The 16892-nt window shown below is 43.5% G+C and overlaps 1 protein-coding gene across 2 annotated transcripts; it reads right to left on the bottom strand.

Moving 5' to 3' along the window:
* Nucleotides 1–214: 214 nt before the first annotated feature.
* neurod2.S (neuronal differentiation 2 S homeolog) lies at nucleotides 215–5418 on the bottom strand. Of its 2 annotated transcripts, none has more exons than XM_018237831.2 (2): nucleotides 5330–5418; nucleotides 215–2760 (listed from the first exon to the last, which is right to left on the bottom strand). In XM_018237831.2, exon 2 carries the CDS (start codon nucleotides 2750–2752, stop codon nucleotides 1685–1687), a length of 1068 nt encoding a protein of 355 aa, XP_018093320.1. In that variant the 5' UTR covers nucleotides 2753–2760; nucleotides 5330–5418; the 3' UTR covers nucleotides 215–1684. The 2 variants fall into 2 exon arrangements, with proteins under 2 accessions (XP_018093320.1, XP_041434745.1); XM_041578811.1 differs by lacking the exon at nucleotides 5330–5418 and adding an exon at nucleotides 3746–4023.
* Nucleotides 5419–16892: the final 11474 nt, after the last annotated feature.

Raw genomic sequence — 16892 nt, 5'->3', positions numbered from 1 at the left:
GATAAATCTACCCCAAAGGTTTTATGTTCAGAAATCGAATTAATTTGACTTGATTTTTATCTTTTTTACCAATGTAAATGACTCCTTCCCCCCCAATGTTCTAATTCTTTGTTCATCCTTTTATTTACCTTATTTCTACCAATTTAACCCTTTACAGAATGACAGACAAGTGCAAGGAATTCGGAATATTTCAAACAAAATGTCACGAGAATAATTTCGTCTTGATTTTTTTTTTATTTCGTTTATTTTTTGTTTCAGAATTAAAACGGAGACACAAACACAACACTTCTAGCGACCCCACTTGTTTTTTTTTACTACAAGCTTTAAAATCAGTGATAGTTTTTTGTTGTTGACCTTTCTAAAAAAAATAAAAATAATAATTTTAACCCCCCCAACAAGGGAATTCGTTGAAATAAATATCGGTGTGACTGTAACAAATCGGATGTAATAATAAAAACCAATGACCGTTCGGAATCAATAAAAACAACCGCATTTGTTTTTTCGTTGGGTGACAGTTTCACCTAGAGATTTGCGGATTTATCTTTCGCATGACTAAAAATAAGGAAAAAATCGCAAATGTTCAAAACATTGGAATTGTTTAATTGTTTTGTTCCCACTACAAGTTATTAATGTTTGACTCGAGTCCATTGAATCCCCAGAGGTGCCTGAAATCTTTTTTTTTTTTTTTTTTTTTTTACCGCTCATCTAAACGATGGAAATTGCATTCGATTTTTATCGGCAGGAGTTGAAAGGCGCACAGACCCCTCGAGGTTGAACCACAATTGCCTCTGGTTATTGTCTCTATATAAGATTTATATAAATGACATTTTAGCTATTTATTTATTTTTTTGCATAGTTTTTGCTTAATTTTACAATTTATTGCTTTATGCGCTAAATAGAATTGAACTCCTATCACAGACCGGCATACAAAGTGTTGCTTATACAGCTCTGATTGGGTTAATTTGTGATATTCATTTATTAGTAAACCCCAGGCCCAGAGCTGCTAATTAACGGCTTGAACCTCCCAACTATGTTTCTCCCTATTGGAGGCAGGAGTTATTGCGTATTGAGAAAGACTATTTATTAAATTAAATTCATATTTATGGATGACCAATGGACAATTCTGGGGCTACTAAATTAATGCTCCTGGTTTTATAAAAGGGGGTTACAGAATTACACCCACATCGGCAGATAAAAAAACCCCCACATCTGTAGTATAAGGAGTGTGCGCCCCCAACAAGCTGGAGAATAATGGGGTGAATAGAGCGCACAGGAAAGCTGGAGCTTACTTGTAGTAAGAGCAGATCTATTTGTCGCAGCTGTTGGAAGGAGCATGAAGGTCACCTAAATAAAAGGAGAGTAAACCAGTGCAATTATTGGATGCAAGACACAAGCAGTTGCATCTCTTATCGCTTGCGACAGATGCTTCACCAAATGCGCCTCGGCTCCAGGGCCCACAGGACACACGTGTTACACGATTCCCTTCTTGTCTGGAGCACAAAGGACAAATGGGTCTACTCAGACATAAAGGGTCTTTTAGGCAGAAAAGGGTCACCAAATGCACCACAGCTGGAGGGCAATTTAGATGGCACCAATGTTTGCTCACCAGGCTCTGCCAACCCTCCAGTGCCCAATCGTTGGCACAAATTGCACAGTCAAACACACACACATGTCAAAGAAGGGGTCAGTTATGGAAAAATGCATTGAGTTCCTCATACATGGGGGCCCTGTCGTGATGCACGTGCATGTCGTAAGGCAACAGGTTGTCAGAGTGCCCCCCACTGCGCACCCCAGAAGAGCTGAAGAGCAGCCCATGAGCAGAAGACCTTGAGGCCTGCAGGGCTGAATAGTGCATAGAGTAGTGATAATTCTTCTCCTGGTCTGGAGACGAGTCCTGCTTGAGGGAGAAGTTGCCATTAATGCACAGTGGTGGGCTTAGGGGGGCGTCATACTCTGAGCTATTGTAGTCCGGAGACGCATTGCCGTAAATGGACTCGTAGGTGGCGCAATAGCCATGGCTTCTGAGAGCATGGGTGCTGGCCATGGTGCTGGACTGGCACTGGGAGGCTGACAGTCGGGGACACTGATAGGTGTAGGGGTGCATGGCAAAAGAAGAGTTTGGGCCGTGGTATCTGCCAGACTCCTGACCTTGCTCAGTTAGGAAATTCCTTGAATTGAGTTGCAAACAGCCGGCCACAAGGTTGGTGGTGGGCTGAGAGAGTCCCTTGCACAGGTTCTGCACATAGGACACCAAGTCAGGCCTCTTGCCGGATCTGAGGATCTCAGAGAGGGCCCAGATGTAGTTCTTGGCTAACCTGAGGGTCTCTATCTTGGACAGCTTCTGGGTTTTGGAGTAGCAAGGAACCACCTTCCTGAGGTTGTCCAGAGCTGAGTTCAGGTCGTGCATGCGGGTCCTCTCCCTGGAGTTGGCTTTCTGTCTCCTCAGCTTAGACCTCTCTATCCGGGCTTTGGTCATCTTTCTCTTTTTGGGCCCACGTTTTTTGGGCCTCTCGCCATCCATTTCCTCTGTCCCTTCTTCCTCCTCCTCTTCTTCCTCTTCTTCCCCAATCAGGTCCCCATCTTCTTTACTTTCACCCAGAGACCCTTCTGTATTGACATCCTGCAGACACTTCTCCTCCGACTCGTCCTTCTCACTCATGTCATCATCATCATCCTCACAGTCCTCGGGCCAACTGGCGAATTTCTGCACCTCGGGGATCAGACTGGGCTCGCTGAATAGTCTCGTCAACATGATGATGGCTGCCAACACAAGGACCAACACATCAGGGCAACTTGCCAAACAATCAAACAATGGATAGATGGGTGGGCAAATGAATGGATGGATAGATAGATAGATAGATAGATAGATAGATAGATAGATAGATAGATAGATAGATAGATATGTGATAGTGAAAGGATATGTCTATAGATAGAGAGATAGAAAGATAGAAGGAAAGATAGATAGATAGATAGATAGATGATAGATAGATAGATATGTGATAGTGAAAGGATATGTCTATAGATAGAGAGATAGAAAGATAGAAGGAAAGATAGATAGATAGATAGATCGATAGATAGATAGATAGATAGATAGATAGATAGATATAGATGATAGATAGATAATAGACAGATAGATAGATAGATAGATAGATGATAGATAGATAGATAGATAGATAGTGAAATGAAATGTCTATAGATAAAGAGATAGAAAGATAGAAGGAAAGATAAATAGATAGATAGATCGATAGATAGATAGATAGATAGATATAGATGATAGATCAATAGATAATAGACAGATAGATCGATAGATAGATAGATGATAGACAGATAGATAGATTAAAGACAGATAGATCGATCAATAGATAATAGACAGATAGATAGACAGATGATAGATAGATAGATAGATCGATAGATAATAGACAGATAGCTAGATAGACAGATGATAGATAGACAGATGGATAGATCGATAGATAGATAGTGAAAGGATATGTCTATAGATAAAGAGATAGAAAGATAGAAGGAAAGATAAATAGATAGATAGATAGATAGATAGATAGATGGATGGATGGATGGATGGATGGATAGATAGATATATAGATAGATGGATAGATGATAGATGGATGGATAGTGAAAGGATATGTCTATAGATAGAGAGAGAGATAGAGTGATAGATAAATAGATGATGGATGGATGGTCTGGATGGACAGATACTTAGAGAGATAAATATATTATTACACAGGCTCACTATTTATTCTGATGGTGAACTTTGTGGTTCTGTTGAAGGGCCTGGACTGGTCTTCTACACGCGGGACCCCAACCAGCTGAATGTCATTGCACCCGAATTAGTGTGAATTCACTGTATCTCTCTGTGTCTTTCTCTCTATCACTTTAATAGAAGGGGAACTGATGGATAATCTGAATTATTACATCTCACTATTACATCTCACTATTACATCTCACTATTAATGCGGGCGCAAAGGTAGAAGAACAGAAATTGGGACAGAGCTGCCCAAATCCTTATCATGACCCCCCCATTCAGCAGATTCTTCCGCCATCTGATTACAATTAATTGTCTTTCAATTCAGCCATCACTGCCCTAAATTAAAGGCTGTCAAATAACATTGATAGATCCAATTATTATTTCATTATAGGGTCCCAATTAGCCTGCCCCTGAGGTTTGTATAACAGAACAGACACAGGGAGGGTGGGCACCCACACAGGCACCCACACAGGCACCCACACAGGCCAGGAGCCAATAACACACAACTGAGGCTCCTATATAGGAATATATACACACTGGGGCCACAGTCTGTTACACACTCAGCATCACAATGTCTGTACAGACTGACTCACAAAACATGAAAATATGAATAAAACACAAGAATTGATAAATAAATAGACTGATTGATGATTAAATACATAGATACAGCCAGAAATAACAGAAAGCGATGACCGACGTCAGACAGAAAAATGTAAATATATCAGAGACATAAATAAAAACAAAGGCAGATGAGACAAATAAGAGATTTACAGTAGATAAAGGAGATAGAGGCACAAACAGATAAAACATTTATTATCGGCCAATAGATCACAATTAACCCACAAATATACAAATGTCGGGCAAATCCACTCAATGTCAGGGAGGTTTCTATTATCGGGTTATTCTTTTAAGAGATCCCCCAAATTACTCAGTAAGAAATATTAACTTTATATACATATAAAATAACAAATATATTAAAATACATTCAATTGATATATATATATATAATATCTATATATAGGGCAGCCATGAAATATGCGGCAATCCAACCCAGGTTATAATGTGGATTCCAGTTAAAGTGAATCTCGTTGGGTTAGAGCATTTTATCTGTCTTTCCGTCTATCTACCTATTCATTTAATCTCTATTAGACAGATGCTTTCACTCTATAAAATATGCCACAAAATCGTAATTATATATATATTTATATACAGAAAGAGACGGTATCTGTAGTATCTGCCTATGGATCTATCCAAGGTATTGGCAGGGAGAAGCAGACAGACAGACAGAAAGACAGACAGGTTGATCTGATATTCTTCTCTCTCTCCCTTCTCTGTTCAGACAGATCCAGCAGGCGCCGACCCTACACAATGTCCCCTATACAGAGGAATGGGGTCAGCCACAAGGTTGGGGGCTCATTGTGATGAAAGGAGATCAGTCCTGGAGGAGATGCTCAGAAGGGCATTTAGCGCAGAAATCAATAAAATCGGGCAATTTGGGGGCATCCTGGGCAGGGGTCGGCTCATCCCCCTCACTCCAAGTTGGAGAGGATCCTTGTGAAGCCAACTTACCTCCAGAATTAAGCGATGGAGAAATTTATGACATGGTTCACAGCATCTTCTGGGAGTAGAAGGTTCTCCTTGAGGTTCTCAAGCTCCTTCAGAGAACAATCCAAAAGGAGGAGAGGGTGGCAAGTCTAGCGAGTCATGGTACCAGCTCTGATGCCAGGCCATATGGTTGGCACGTCATGCGCAGGAGCGATCACACGGGAGCCTCTGATTGACATGCGCTTGGATTGAGGGAGATTTGGGTCCCTGGGGGGGAGGACTTACCATCTGTCACTCTTCTAAAAAAATGCGAGAAGAAGAAGAAGGAGAAGAAGAGAGAAAAAAACCGAAGTAGAAAGGAGAGAAGCTGGATCGTACCAATCTCCAGATGTGAGTGAGGGGCAGCAGGGAGTGGTACCTACCTACATCCAGACACAACTGGGGCACATGAGCCCACCTTGTAATGGGGGACAAATGAAGGCTGGTCACCCTGACATGGTACAAAAGAAAATGCCCAGATGTTGCAGATAGAGAGGGCACATATACCCTGTCACAATGGGGGGAGGAGAGGACTGTGGGGGGGGGGCACATGGGGACTCAGAGCAGGGGGCATATTATTTACTATTGGGTATAATGTCACCTATCCACAGTGGCTACACACACCATATACACACACTATACACACACACTATACACACACACCATACACACACACTATACACAAACTATACACACACTATACACACACACTATACACACACTATACACACACACACCATATACATACAATATACACATATATACACACCATATACATACACACACCATATACATGCATACACACCATACACACACCATACACAAAGAACACACACACACTATACACACACACTATACACACACTATACACACACACACTATACACACACACACTATACACACACACACTATACACACACACACTATACACACACACACTATACACACACTATACACACACACACTATACACACACACACTATACACACACTATACACACACACACTATACACACTATACACACACACACATACTTACAGGGAGGCACCCCAGCTATTCAGTCCCATTCACCAAGTGCTGCCATGGGCACATCAACACCCTCACTAGTGTAAATATATATATATGTACAGTATGTGTGTGTGTATATGGTCAGTGTTGTATATAGAAGTACACACACTATAGCCCATCGCACACTCACACTCCTACCTTGTGTCAGATTAACCTCCCTTCAAAAAAAAGGTCACACTGATATAAGGAAACTGCAGAAATATAAATAATAAAGGAAATATAAAATTAAGGGGGGCGCAGCCTTGGCCATTGATAGGACAGAGCCGAGATTATTCTGCCCCCATTGTGGCACCGCAGCCCAGTTGGCTCAGTGTGGGGCAATGACTCAGGGGCTGGTGTGTGTGTGTCTGTGTGTGTGTCTGTGTGTGTGTGTTGGGGGGGGGGGTTGTTTCACAGACCCCCAGTGTGAGCGTCACAAAGACTAGAGATTTCTGCTGTTCCCCATCACAGACGTGAGATAAGTATGAGAAACAAGGAGCTTGGAGGGTTGCCAAAAATCTGCTACTATAAAATCTCCCCCCACCCCTCACCCACATCACACACACTACCCCCACCTACACATTCACATACATCTCACACTCACACTCACACTCACACACTGATCACATACCCTCACACCCACACACAACACACACTATTGCCCCACAGTCACTAACGTGACATTTTCTCTTTCATACAGTGAAAACCTGATAGAAAGTTACATAATCAGCAATTCTCTGTTTCCTAAATATCAGTTTGTTACAATCCACTTCATTTGTTTCCTTCGCACCATTACTCCGGCCCCTGTACCAGACATAAATGGGTTTATACACTGAATTTCTATACATTGAGTATTCCCTTTCATACCAACGAGCAGGTCCAACCCACATCAACTGATTTAGGCTGTGGAGCTTGCACTCTTCCAAGCCCTCCGTTCAGCACATTATGCTCCACTTGTCGGGACCCTACATTTTGTGGTGTAATTGTTGCTACAGATCTGTTGTCATTGAATATTTTGGAATTCATCATAGTCCCAAATGCAATTAGGCAGTCGCATTCATTTGCTGTACTCCCCTAAGTAAAGAAATGTAATCATTACCCAAGTGGAAAATTTTCTTCTTTCATCTCTCCGACCCCCCCCTCCTCTCCGTACAACCAAACACTCACACACGGTTACACACAATCTGAAATATGGGATAGGTTAAAGCTATACAGCCTTGGTGCCATTATATACAGGCCAGTGGAATACAGACCATCTACATAAGGCTGTGAATATGGCTTCCATAGGTTCCGATCACTATTGCTGAGGATACCTTCAGTGGAATTGGAGATGGGCATCACCTATGATATTGCAGTTTCCAGCCAATCAGATCTCTACTTGTTTCAGGCACCAATGGGCTCAAACTAAAGGTGGCCATACACTGAGAGATGTCGTTCGGTGATGTCGCCAAATGAGCAGAAAACCCCGATATGCCCACCTTGAGGTGGGCGATATCAGGCTGATTCGATAGTCGGCCCTAGGGCCCAATGATCGGATCACAGCGAAGGGTAACGGGCAGTCGGATCGTGGGACCACATCAACGAACAGATGCGGCCTCGTTCCGACTGGATTTTTAGTCCTGTCTGATCGACATTTGGTCGACTTTCGGCCAGATATCAATCGGGGGAAGCCCATTGGAAGGCCCCATGCATGGGCCAATAAGCCACCATTAGACAATCCAAATGGTTGTCCCATGGGTCAATGATCAGGTCCTCTAGGGAGACCTGTAGAAAGAAGACCAGATCAGTGTGCTGAGGAGGTCCTCATGTGATGGGATTTTCTAACCTTCCCAGTAGATGTCAGGAGAGCCCCATACAATGGCCAGTGAGGGTCAAAGATAGTAGATGGTAACACCACCTTTACTCCATAGATTCTTTGGACCTGTAACATGCTGGATTGGTTTCTATAGTGGTTGTTAAGCCTTTTCAAGTCCCACTTGGTGGACCAACCTCTGGTCAAGGACCTTTAGCTCATAACAAGACACTGGGGCATCATAACAACTGCCAGTGGGCACTCAGGGACCCCCTGTAAGTTCCTGTAAGAGACAGTGGAAGCGACAGAAGGGACAGCAGGAGATCAGAAGAAGGAATCAGAAAATGGTGCAAGTCCTAATAACGGAACGTAAGGGAAAAAGAATGCGAGAGAAGGTTTTTCTAGTGGGAACCCGGTGTCCCAGTCTGACACTCAGTTGTGAATGTTAAAATAATTTCCTTGAAATATGTTAATGGTTTTGCTTAAAAATTCAATTACCATAGTATCCCAAAGGGAAGGGCAATGATATTTCACTTGGCTGGGCTTCTCCTACCCCGGTGGAGTTCCTGTTAGAGTCCATGGAGCCGCTGCTGAATGGTAACTAGTGGGGCACTGGAGGGGAACAAGAGAAGGGATTGTGACACATTTACAGTAATAAGGGAACCACAAAAATACAATATATCCATTCAAGACACATAAAGCCCAATGCATTAGATGATTGTCCTAAAGGCTTTGGATTCAACCAATGAACTGAAAAGCACAAATGATTTGACCCTATGGCAGTCGAGGGTCTGGACGGATGAGCAATTTAAATATTTAGAAGGATAATATTGTGTTCCGGGGGGGGGCATCTTATATAATTTAGTTGCTCCTTTTTGCCATTAATAGGGAGGGAATTCTTTAATTGTTCAATGAATTAATTGATAACACATACAGGGTCGGAGTAGACCCTCGGTCTCCTGGTTGGCATCAGCCTGTGTAGTTCCACCAGTTTATTTCCACTATTATTTCCTCTACATGACACCTATTATATTTAGCCTGTCGATATCTAATCAAAAAGAGTGGGCCCTTGATGTCAGGTTCTTTGGGGGGCCCCAGGAGGTCCAGTCCGACAGTGAACACAAGGGTATTAGACAGTTTTCCATTCTGAGAATCCTATTGGCCACAGCCTAGAACTACAAGGCCTTTGGTACAGAACTGCGGTACCTCAATTTGGGTTTTTTCTCCATCCGTATCCCTACAAGTTGATGGCAGTTGTCTATAACTGCAGTCTATGTCACCCCATAGCATTTTTCGGTCAATGTCGGCTGGAGGTGCCCATCTGTTACTATCAAGTGTTCTGCCGCTGCTGTAAGGCAATGGAAATACCCATTGTGACATCACCTGTGTTAAAGCAATCCTTCCTACACCTTGGGAGGGAAGCAGCCCTTTAGCTTTGCTATAACCTAAGGACCGAATATTAGACCTTTGGAAGGGAAAGACGAATACTGATGGTGCTGAACTATAGCTTAAAGCAGAATGTCGGTCTCCATCCTTCACTGATCCCACCAACTTTTGGGGGCTCTAAACGGAGGTTGCACTTAGGCATTTTGTATTGTTTCCTTCTTCTCAGGTCCCATCAAGCCCCTTTTTCTCTCTCCTTCCCTCCCGTTCTCTCTGTCTCTCCCTTTGTTCCATTCTACCCCATTAACATCTTTCCCATCTGTTTAAATTCCCATTACATATTGTTCATCATAAGATCCATCCTTGTGCTTTCCTTTGCGCCTGATCAGATGATGGTCCCCCTGCCTGTGCCACCTCAGTAACTCCCGCACCCCCTTTATGGGTGCCACCCTCATCTTTGGTGGGCATCATCATCATCATCAGTAGCATCAGTAGCAGCAGCAGGGCATTATTTCTGCTCCTCTCACACATTTGTCTGCCAGCCAATTCCCTGGGCAATCTGTGCAGTGCTGATCACACATGCTGCCTCCCTCTCACACATTCCCCCTTCTCTACATCTCAATTTATCCTGCTGCCATTGGAATGGAAAGGGCTCGGGGGCATCTTCAGGCTCTTGGTACCATCCATAGAGTCAGATGGGAGCTAAAACTCTTTATATTTATACATTAATGTCTATGGTCAGTGGCTGTTTCGTCTCTAATTCATATACAATGTGTGTCTATCTATATCCACAATACAACTTACAGTCCATGTTGATTCTGAAACGCAGAGGCGCGGGTTCAATTGCCATGTCGGCCTCTTGCGACCTCCTTTGCCCCGGGCTGGCATTTTGATTGTTGGCTTGGCAAGAATACTGTATCCGCTATATGTAGAACTGATTGCAGAATATGATAATAAAGACAAAGGAAGCGAAGGTAAAGCAGAAACAGCATTGGCACAGAGACTACACCATCTGGGGCGGATAAAGTGTAAAAGACATAATATATTCATTAACAGTTGTGTATCCAGCCTGTGCCTCCTTCATCTCTTACTGAACTGAAAACTGACGGTTGTCAGGGGTTCCTGGGAGTTGTAGTCCAACAGCAGCCGCAGAACATGACTGATTAATGGAACCTCAACAGGACTGGACTGGGAGTCAAAATTAGGGAGGCAATGAATCCAGGATTCGATTCGGGATTCGGCCTTTTTCAGCAGGATTCGGATTCGGCCGAACCGAATCCGAACCCTAATTTGCATATGGAAATTAGGGGCAGGGAGGGAAAATCACATGACTTTTTGTCAGAAAACAAGGAAGTAAAAAATGTTTTCCCCTTCCCACCCCTAATTTGCATATGCAAATTAGGGTTCGGATTCGGTTCAGTATTCGGCCGAATCTTTTTACAAAGGATTGGGGGGTTCGGCTGAATCCAAAATAGTGGATTCGGTCCATCCCTAGTCAAAATAGGCCCTGGCATTCCAAGTACACAGAGGCCCAAACAGCCCATTTTCTATGGCATCTTACAGCAGGCATTTTCCAGAACCCACAGATTGCCAGTCCGGGCCTGAACCCCATGTTTCCTACATTACCAGGGCCCCCCTTCTATTTGTCTGTACTGTTCCAAGTCTCCATATGTCGGATCATTATGGTACAGAGAGGAGGGACGCCCTGGTGCATTCTTAAGAAAAACGAATTGGTAGAAGAAGCGATAGGGTACGGGGCTACCCCAGATGTTCATTTTAACTGTTTCTCTTCTGCGGGTACATTGGTGTGACACTGATCATTATCTGAGTGTACAGATCAAAGCAGCCGTGTTACATACACACGTATGATGCTCTTCCCTGACCTGCAACAGCTGCAACACAATTCATCTACTGCAGGGACCCTCTATAAGCAATGGATCATTATATATATAGAAACACCCGTATCCCAATTATAAGTAGGATTTGCACTTACTTTCCCACATTGTCATGGTTGTTATTTATTTCTAAATGACACAGCAAATAATTGACTGTACAATATAAAATGTCATTCGTGAACCAGCAAGTGTATTTAGTTGTAATATTGGTGTGTAGGTGCATCTCAGCTCATTTTGCCTGGTCATGTGATTTCAGAAAGAGCCAGCACTTTAGGATGGAACTGCTTTCTGGCAGCCTGTTGTTTCTCCTACTCAATGTAACTGAATGTGTCTCAGTGGGACCTGGATTTTACTATTGAGTGTTGTTCTTAGATCTACCAGGCAGCTGTTATCTTGTGTTAGGGAGCTGCTATCTGGCTGCCTGTTGTTTCTCCTACTCAATGTAACTGAATGGGTCTCAGTGGGACTAGTTATACACATAGAATACTTATGGTATGATACATATATAAATAAATAGTGATTCTTCTGTTATTTGCAGGATTTCCCATCGCAGGACCTTTATACTGAACAATGAACTCCTTGGATACAAATTACCTTCCTCTTTAAATTCCTCTTACGAAGAGAAAGCAAGTGAAAAAGTTACGTTTGGAAATCTGCGAATGCTTCAGGGGATAAAGGCTTTGGGATAAGGAGTCAGTATCTCATGAGTAACATGTTGCTCCCCAACCCCTTGGATGTTGCTCTCCGTGTCCTCGAAGCAGGGGCTTATTTTTGAATTCCAGACTTGGAGGCAAATTTTAATTGAATAAAAACCAAGTACAGCGCCAAGTAAAGCCTCTTGTAGCTGCCAGTCCACATAGTAGCCAATCACAGCCCTTATTTGGCACCCAAGGGATTTTTTTCATGTTTGTGTTGCTCCCCAACTCTTTTTACATTTGAATGTGGCTCACTAGTATAAAGGGTTGGGGACCCCTGCTCTAAACCATTTTTACCCATTTTGCAGGCAGTTTTGTGGCTCTGGGGTGAGAAGCTTTAATGGAGGCCCAGTGGCTCCCTATCCGTAGCAATTGACTTGCTTCAATCCCAGGGAGACTTCATTACTCTTGGAATACCCCCATAACCGCCTTGCATTAATATCCAACTCCGTTAGTGCTGCTGTAGCTCTAAATATGGACTTGGGGGCCCCCAAAAATTGGTACAGTTAAAAGGAATAGGGAGCTGCAGTGTCACAACCTGCAACAAGAGACTCTGCTGAGGCTGAAACATATGCAGGCGCAACTGTAAATCTCTGCCGTAGCCACAAGACGTTGCACTATGTGGAATGGCAGCCTCTCTGACAGTTCTCATAATCTAAAGCCAACTGCTGGTGTTGCACAACCCAATGATCAGAGCATTATGATAAAGAAGGATCAGTCAAAATGGGACATGAAATGGTTCTGTGACCCCGGGTCCGACCAACTTTGTGATGAGCCAGAGACAGGAGGGCACCCGGGCTGAATGTGCCGCTATTTGCCATGTAGGCGCAGTATGTTGTGGATTAACAGGAGCTGATTGGCATCACTTGCACAAAGCCCACCGGGGATCAGAACAAGTGCACAACCCCCCCGTCTCCTGGGCAGATGGTCACAGTTCATTGGAGAATTCTCTGTTCTGCGCCGAGAAAAGTGAGAGAAAGAGAGAATGACACATCCCGACAGACTGAGAATAACAGAAAGAGACTGACATGAACTGGAGAGAGACAGACTTACGGAGGAGAAAAAGAATGGAGAGATAAGATATAGTGGTACATTCACTAACAGCCAAATTTCTACCAGCGTCAGCTTCATACACCTCCCACCACTTCCAGGTGCAAATTCACTAATATGAGAAGTGTCGTCCTGGGCGCCAAACACTGGCGATTTTTCGTTAGCGTTACTTTGGCTGCGCGAGCATTTCATAGTGAAGATGCGCTAGCGTTCGTTTGTGCCGAGCGAAAATTCACTAGTGATCTTGCGTTCAGGTCAATTTGCATAGGGTGGATAATTTAAAGTTGTATGGACGTCTTTATTATAAATGTTGCTGCAAATAATTGAAGTTACCACTTTTTATTACACATGTCCAGGGAACCTTAATAAAGACAAGAGAATTAATATAATGCCCTACACATGAGCCCACTGTAAAATTAATGTTCCCTATGTCTCTGGAGAAAACCAGTTACCCAAAAAAAGTTTGTTAGGACTTTAGCAGGTAATTCCAATTAAAAAAAAAAGAAAAGTCGCCAGCGTTTTTTCAACTTGAATGCATTTTCGGTAAGTGACAGAAGATTGAGGAAGATCTCGTTTCATTTTAGCAGCAAACCCAGAGTTTGGAAGTTAGAAAGTCACAGGGTTTGTAGTGAGACGAAAGAAGAAAATGTAATGAAGGGAAGAGAAAGGGAAATAAAGAGTAAAGAGCTGGAGAGAGAGAAATACAACAAGGTGAGAATGAAAAGTCTTTATTGGACCAGAATAACAAAGCTGGGGGGTTCCTGACCCAAACTGATGATACTTTTCAAATGGGAAAGTGAAGTTGTGCCAATCATGGGGCTTCGTCTTCTTTGTCAGAGAATCGTTTGTGGATCCACAGGGGCTGGTGGGAAAGTGCCGTTGGAATTGTGGGGAAATCTCATCGTAACGAATGCAAAGTTGGTGGGTGGAAATGAAGCAAATGAAACTCTGGGTCAGAAGTGATGAAGGACAATTGTGTCAGACAAAGGGCCGACCCTTAAACAAGAATACGGCAATGTAAAACATGGAGAACATTCAAGGGCAAACAGTGAGCCCTGAGGGGCGGCCGAGGCTTTTTGCTTTTCCAATTCTGGGTTTGGGGTAAGCAATAAGGCTGTGTGTAGGGTTACAAGGGGTTAAAATGAATTTGCAATTAATGTAGGTCTCTGATTGGGAAGCAGCATGCTCCTTCTCATTACACATAGCTTAGTTTCAAAAGGGGAGCAAGATGAATAACAATAAGACTTCACTCCACAAAACCTGGAGCGGTGCCATGGAGAGGGCATGATAAATGCACAGAGATTCTGGGGCAGGGAACACAGGGAGACATGGGAGGGAGATTGGCTGGAGTCTCGGAAGAGCCGCATGTGAGGAAATGGGGGGCAGCCCATCTGGGGACAGCACAGAGTTGGGGAGCAAACATGATACAAGTGGAAGAAATAACAAAGATGGCAAATAATATAGGTCATTGTGACATAGGAAGGGGTGAGATGGGGGCAGGGGAAGTTGTGGGGCAACAGGAGATGGACATTGGGCAGTGTGAGGTGGCATTGGGTATGCAGGACAAAAGGGGAACATGCAAGTGGGGAGAGGGGAAATGGAGATGGGTATGAGGATGGAAATAGATGGGTGGGGTGTAGAGATGGGGACAATTAAGTAGCCGAGGATGAGGAGATATGTTGGCACTGAAGGAGCAGAACAGAAGATGGGTGAAAGTGGGATCATTGGCCAAATAGTGAGAAAAAGGATATGTAATTGGGATAAAGGGGGAATAAACAGAGCGCAAAATGGAGATGTTAGCATGAAAGTGGTATCAGAAGGACAGACAGATGGGATGAGAGGTAAAACACCGAGAGTGAGAAGAATAGGAAGGAGGAAGGAGAAAACTGAAGGTCATGTATGAAAGTAGAATAAAAGAGAGAAGTGTGAAGAAGGGGAGAAATAGGACCTACTCCTACAGTATAAGTGTCTTAAACTACACGATTCCTTGATATGAGTGAAGAAACTGCATGTCAGACATCTTCATCATCACCATGAGTTTCCCTCAGAAACTTCTTGTGTGACATTGGCCTGAATGTTATTGTGGGCTGACTCAGCATGCTGGGAAATAAGACCAGGCTCCATGGCCTGATGAATACAGTATTACTGCAAGAGTACGTAGCACCATAACCACCCCTGATGCACGAGAAATATTGAGAAATAAACGACGTGTAGTTAAGTAATGGCAGTGATTGTTATGGAGTGAGATGGAGAATGACGTTAGAAGGAGTAGTAGGAGTGGAAGAAAGATAAAGACTGAATGGAGAGAAGACACACTGATGTAGATTGGGGTGGGAAGGAAGAATAGATATGGAAACATGAGTGGGAAAGAGGCGGGAGTTGAAGTACATGGGAATGAGGAAGGATGGTGAGAAGTGATATAGATGTGGACCTGACCCAACAAGTGTATTTAGTTGTAATATTGGTGTGTAGGTGCATCTCAGGTCATTTTGCCTGGTCATGTGATTTTAGAAAGAGCCAGCACTTTAGGATGGAACTGCTTTCTGGCAGGCTGTTGTTTCTCCTACTCAATGTAACTGAATGTGTCTCAGTGGGACCTGGATTTTACTATTGAGTGCTGCTCTTAGATCTACCAGGCAGCTGTTATCTTGTGTTAGGGAGCTGCTATCTGGTTACCTTCCCATTGTTCTGTTGTTTGGCTGCTGGGGGGTGATATCACTCCAACTTGCAGTACAGCAGTAAAGAGTGACTGAAACCACATGACTGGGAGCTGCTGGGAAATTGACAATATGTTGAGCCCTATGTCAGATTTCAAAATTAAATATAACAAAAATCTGCTGGAGCAGCACTAATAAATGAAAAACACATTTTTTTTCCCATGACAGTATCCCTTTAAGTGTAAAGATGTGAGGGTTACAATGAAGGTGGGCCAGAGACTTTGGGAGAGGGACAAAGGGATAATAAGACAATATTGCTATAGAAAAACCCAGGTGGGAGTTTTATAGCTCCTCCCCTCTCAGGGTCACCCCACGCTTCCATTTGCACCCTCTAGGGTAAAGGAGGGGGGTGTTGGGGTGGTCTCAGCCTGTGCTGAACTCCATTTGCACACACTTTTCCAGTCCGCTTCACAACATCTGACAGCTCCAAACTTCTCATTTTCAGAGTAATCACTCCGCTGCACTAATTGCACATGCAAATATGCAAATTTGTATTAATTAATTACTATACTAATTAGTTCTGTGGTATTTGCGAGTAATAAATCACTGCTCGCTGGCTGTGTTGCTGGAGCAGACCCGGCCCATTTACACTCCGCATAAAATTTTAATAGTTGCTCTGGATGTTGTGGGACATGAAAGGCCGTCCGGGGTAACCCCTTCACCGCCAAAGGCCCAGCTGCTAACCCTGGAGAGGGCTCCAACACGGGATCAGCGGTGAACGAGTTAAAGCAGAGTTGGCAGAGGTCCCTAAAAGTAAAGGGGAGGCGAGCAAATGAATGCAGTCCCTCCTGGAGCCAGAGAGAAAGAGGTGGAGGGGGAAGAAGAAGAAGAAGGAAAAAAGGGACATCGTGGGCAAATGAAGGTGGGAATAAGGATGAAGAGAGGTGACACATGGCAAGTGCAAGTCTATTACCATCGAATTCTTCCTCAGGGCTCCTATAGACATTGACTAGAGTAAATATAGACAAT

This window comes from Xenopus laevis, chromosome 9_10S, assembly GCF_017654675.1.
Source record: "Xenopus laevis strain J_2021 chromosome 9_10S, Xenopus_laevis_v10.1, whole genome shotgun sequence".
Taxonomy (NCBI): domain Eukaryota; kingdom Metazoa; phylum Chordata; class Amphibia; order Anura; family Pipidae; genus Xenopus; species Xenopus laevis.
Note: the sequence above shows the minus strand (reverse complement) of the source record. Positions and strands in the feature narration are given on the sequence as shown.